This window comes from Etheostoma cragini, chromosome 1 (assembly GCF_013103735.1).
Source record: "Etheostoma cragini isolate CJK2018 chromosome 1, CSU_Ecrag_1.0, whole genome shotgun sequence".
In the NCBI taxonomy this organism is placed as follows: Eukaryota; Metazoa; Chordata; class Actinopteri; order Perciformes; family Percidae; genus Etheostoma; species Etheostoma cragini.
Genome location: NC_048407.1, coordinates 33,052,493 through 33,056,115, shown reverse-complemented (window position 1 = coordinate 33,056,115; position 3,623 = coordinate 33,052,493). Strand labels below are relative to the sequence as shown.

General features: G+C 42.0%; 1 protein-coding gene across 1 annotated transcript in view; it reads right to left on the bottom strand.

Annotated features, from left to right (window-relative positions):
• Nucleotides 1-3,623, bottom strand: part of crybgx (crystallin beta gamma X) — a 7,800-nt gene that overhangs the window by 2,820 nt on the left and 1,357 nt on the right. The window contains exons 3-4 of the mRNA XM_034866792.1: nt 3,005-3,126; nt 1,627-1,762 (exon numbers count right to left, since the gene is read on the bottom strand). Of these exons, the coding sequence (XP_034722683.1) occupies nt 1,627-1,762; nt 3,005-3,126 (258 nt within the window). The remainder of the gene's footprint in view (nt 1-1,626; nt 1,763-3,004; nt 3,127-3,623) is intronic.

Genomic DNA, 3,623 nt, shown 5'->3' with positions numbered 1-3,623 from the left:
CCTCTAGACTAACAGAAGTTGGGTAACCCTCCCCTCTAGACTAAAAGAAGTTGGGTGATTCCCCATGGTTCCTCACGTATTTGAGGACTTAATCTCGAGCTTTGAGAAACACAGATCCACATTTTTCACCGTTTTTCCGACGTGTCGAGACCCAACAACCGACCCAGTAGCCGGGCGGAGCAGGGACGCTCAGTTTGACTTATTCATGAAGTAACTGACTCGTGTTTTTTATAATTTATGAGTCAAGCAGCTGATTTACTGGCCGAGGCTGCAGAAAGGGAACACCGACCGCCTGGGAACTGGTTTTAACCCTCATGTTGTCCTCGGGTCAGATTGGACCCGTTTTCTGTTTTTTTGTTGTTGCAGTAAGCGCTGAAAATGTCAACAATAAAAATATCAAAACCATAAAAAAAAAGCACCAACAACATTGAAAAAGGGACAAAAATGTTGGATAAAGTAGTAATGACGGGAAGACAACACAAGGGTTGAATAAAGTTTTCATCAGGAGAAAACATGTATAAGTTAAAGATGAATTGTTCCTGTTTTGTTGTTTTGTTTTTTGTTTTATTTGTTTTATTTGTTTTGTTTTACTACTTACATTTTTCTGTTCCCTGTCTTTTATTGTCTGTAAAGCGTCCTTGAGTGTTAGAAAGGCGCTGTTAAATAAAATGTATTATTATTATTATTATTATTATTAATTGTTTTTTGATAAATATTTATATTTATATATTTATATAGTATATATATATTTTATGTATAATAATGATGATTGTTGTGTTTCAGAACTGAACGCCGTCCGTCAGAAGAATGTGGTTTTGGAGAGAGATTTTGTCAAAGCACAGAAGGTAAAAAAAACTTCATTATTAGAGATAATTAATAATATACTCTCAACAAGAACAGTTTCACCTGAATTGGGACTTTTGATGTTGTTTTATAGTCTAATAAATTAAAGAAAGTCTTAAAAAACAGACTTAATTTTTTGATTGTCAATCAGTTACAGCGCTGCTCATAAGTTTATGATCTCAGGCTAAAGTTGATTAAAAAGAGGAAAGAAAATAAGCATACACCCCTTATGTTAAAATACAGGGGGCATAAGTATACACCCCCTATGTTAAAATACAGGGGCATAAGTATACACCCCTTATGTTAAAATACAGGGGGCATAAGTATACACCCCCTATGTTAAAATACAGGGGGCATAAGTATACACCCCCCTATGTTAAAATACAGGGGCATAAGTATACACCCCCCTATGTTAAAATACAGGGGCATAAGTATACAACCCCCTATGTTAAAATACAGGGGCATAAGTATACACCCCCCTATGTTAAATTCCCAAACAGGCAGATTTTTATTATTAAAGAGCAGTTATTTCATGGATCAGGATACTATGCATCCCGATAAAGTTCCCTTGGCCTTTAGAATTAAAATATGATACATTATTCATTCACAAAGAAAAGTGGTGTCCTTGAAAGGTTGGATTTGCCCCCAAAAATTGAATTAAAGCATTAAGATCAATTTCATATTTATTCCACTTTTTAATCAACTTTAGCCCGGGTGTGTACCATCTTACTCTAGCCCCCAGGTGTCTGCTCCTGTGCTAATGTCCTGTAGCGTGTGTCTCACCTGTTTGACAGCCCGGACGGAGGACACGTGGTCCACCTGGGCGCACCACTTGTCGTAGCAGTTGTACTCCCCCCGCTCGGCCATGTCCCACAGGTACTGGCGGCCGCGGAAGTTCTCATGCTCGTAACCGACCCATCTTCAAAAAGAGCAGAGAAGAAGAAGAGAGAGAGAGAGAGAGAGAGAGAGAGAGAGGAGGCAAACAGAGATGCACACAGGTGTCAAATCCAAAGCTTTAGGTTCCATTTATTTACTGACCGTGCAGGCCTAAGACTGGTGTAGGAGCATCTTATTGTATGTTGTTTAAGGTCTCATTTATAATACTTATTGATTATTATATTGTGCACTTTTTTGTAGGTGGCGGGTGTTTTCATCACAGTTTCAGCGAGAGTGACATATTAGTTTGTTTCACCTGTTCACCTGGGTTTTGGGCTTTGACAGAGAGGGGGGTGAGCCTGGGAGCGAACACTTCCTGTTGACCGCCCACCAATGCAGTACTTATGTACAAGTAATTATAAGTAAGTAAGTAATTATACATATGGTAACTGCAGTAGGATGCTAGTTGTATTTTACGTGTGGAGGCATAAATGACTGCAAAACAATCTAGGGCGTGTCCCAGTGTGTTTATGTCTCTCTGAGTTTAGTCCCTCGCTAAGCAACAATTGGGCTAGCTAGCTTTTCCAACGTTTTAGACACAGATATGGTGATAACAATGGTCCAAAATGATTTAATTAAAATGTTGTTTTTTTAAACATTTTCTTGAGGTAGGAACCCTTAACTGCTGGGCCTTGTAATGCCGCACAGTGCCCTGCTATGCCATGAACTACTACAAAGAACTGCTACAAACTACTGTTTTTTCTATTTTTGTTATTTCCACTCTTCATTTTAACCCCAACCGGCCCGTCAGACACCGCCTACCAAGAGCCTGGGCCTGGGTCTGGGTCTGGGCCTGGGTCTGAGCCTGGGTCTGGGTCTGGGCCTGGGTCTGGGTCTGGGTCTGGGTCTGGGTCTGGGCCTGGGTCTGGGTCTGGGTCTGTCCGGGGTTTCTGCCTAAAAGGAAGTTTTTCCTCGCCACTGTCGCCCCGTTGCTTGCTCTGGAGGACACTACTAGACCTGTTGGGTCCTTGTAAATCCTGGACTATGGTCTAGACCTGCTCTATCTGTAAAGTGTCTCCAGATTACTCTTGTTATGAATTGATACTATAAATAAAATTGAATTGAACTGAATTAACCTCTCGACAAATATGGACGTCTTCAACAAACCTAGAGACAACACTGATCTCTTTTTTGCCTTTCTGTGTGAGTGTGTGTGTGTGCGTGTGTGCGTGTGTGCGTGCGTGCGTGTTGCAGTGACCTGTCGTTTCTGTAGGTGTAGACTTACGCTCCGCTCTCCACCTGCACAGAGTTGCATCTCTCGGGGAAGTTCTTGTCGCTGAGCCGGGCGCAGTCGGAGCTCAGGTCCAGCCGTCTGCCGGCAAAGTTCCGCTGCTCGAAAAGGGTCACCTGAAGACCGGATCAGAAACTAGAGTTGCTGGATGCTACTCAGGAGTTCATTAATAATGAGCTTTTTCTAAAAAAAACTCCATTCATTTGCAATAGTAGTATTAGTTTCACACTGTTGGGGACTTTAAGCAGATCCAGGTTTTAGAAGAGGGGACACCAAAGTCTTCCATATGTAAAGCTAGTTTTTTTTACTTGGTTGTCTTTCAAACTGCCACTTGCAGATAAACTGTGTGACAACATCAGCAATTTTCTCCGATCCTCTCCGACCAATCAGCGGTCTGCAGGTTTTCACGTCACCTGTTGGTATCGCCTCAGCTCGCTTGGAACCTCGACTGAGGTAGTACTAAAAAAAGTACCAGCACGTATCAGGGACTTTGTTTTGTAATGGAAAACCAAAAAAGTTGAGTAGATTTGAGGCGAGTCGAGTAGATACCACGCAGTGGAAAACAGCCATTTGTGGGACCTCCTCACAGAAGGCCCTGGGTACTCAGTCCCCC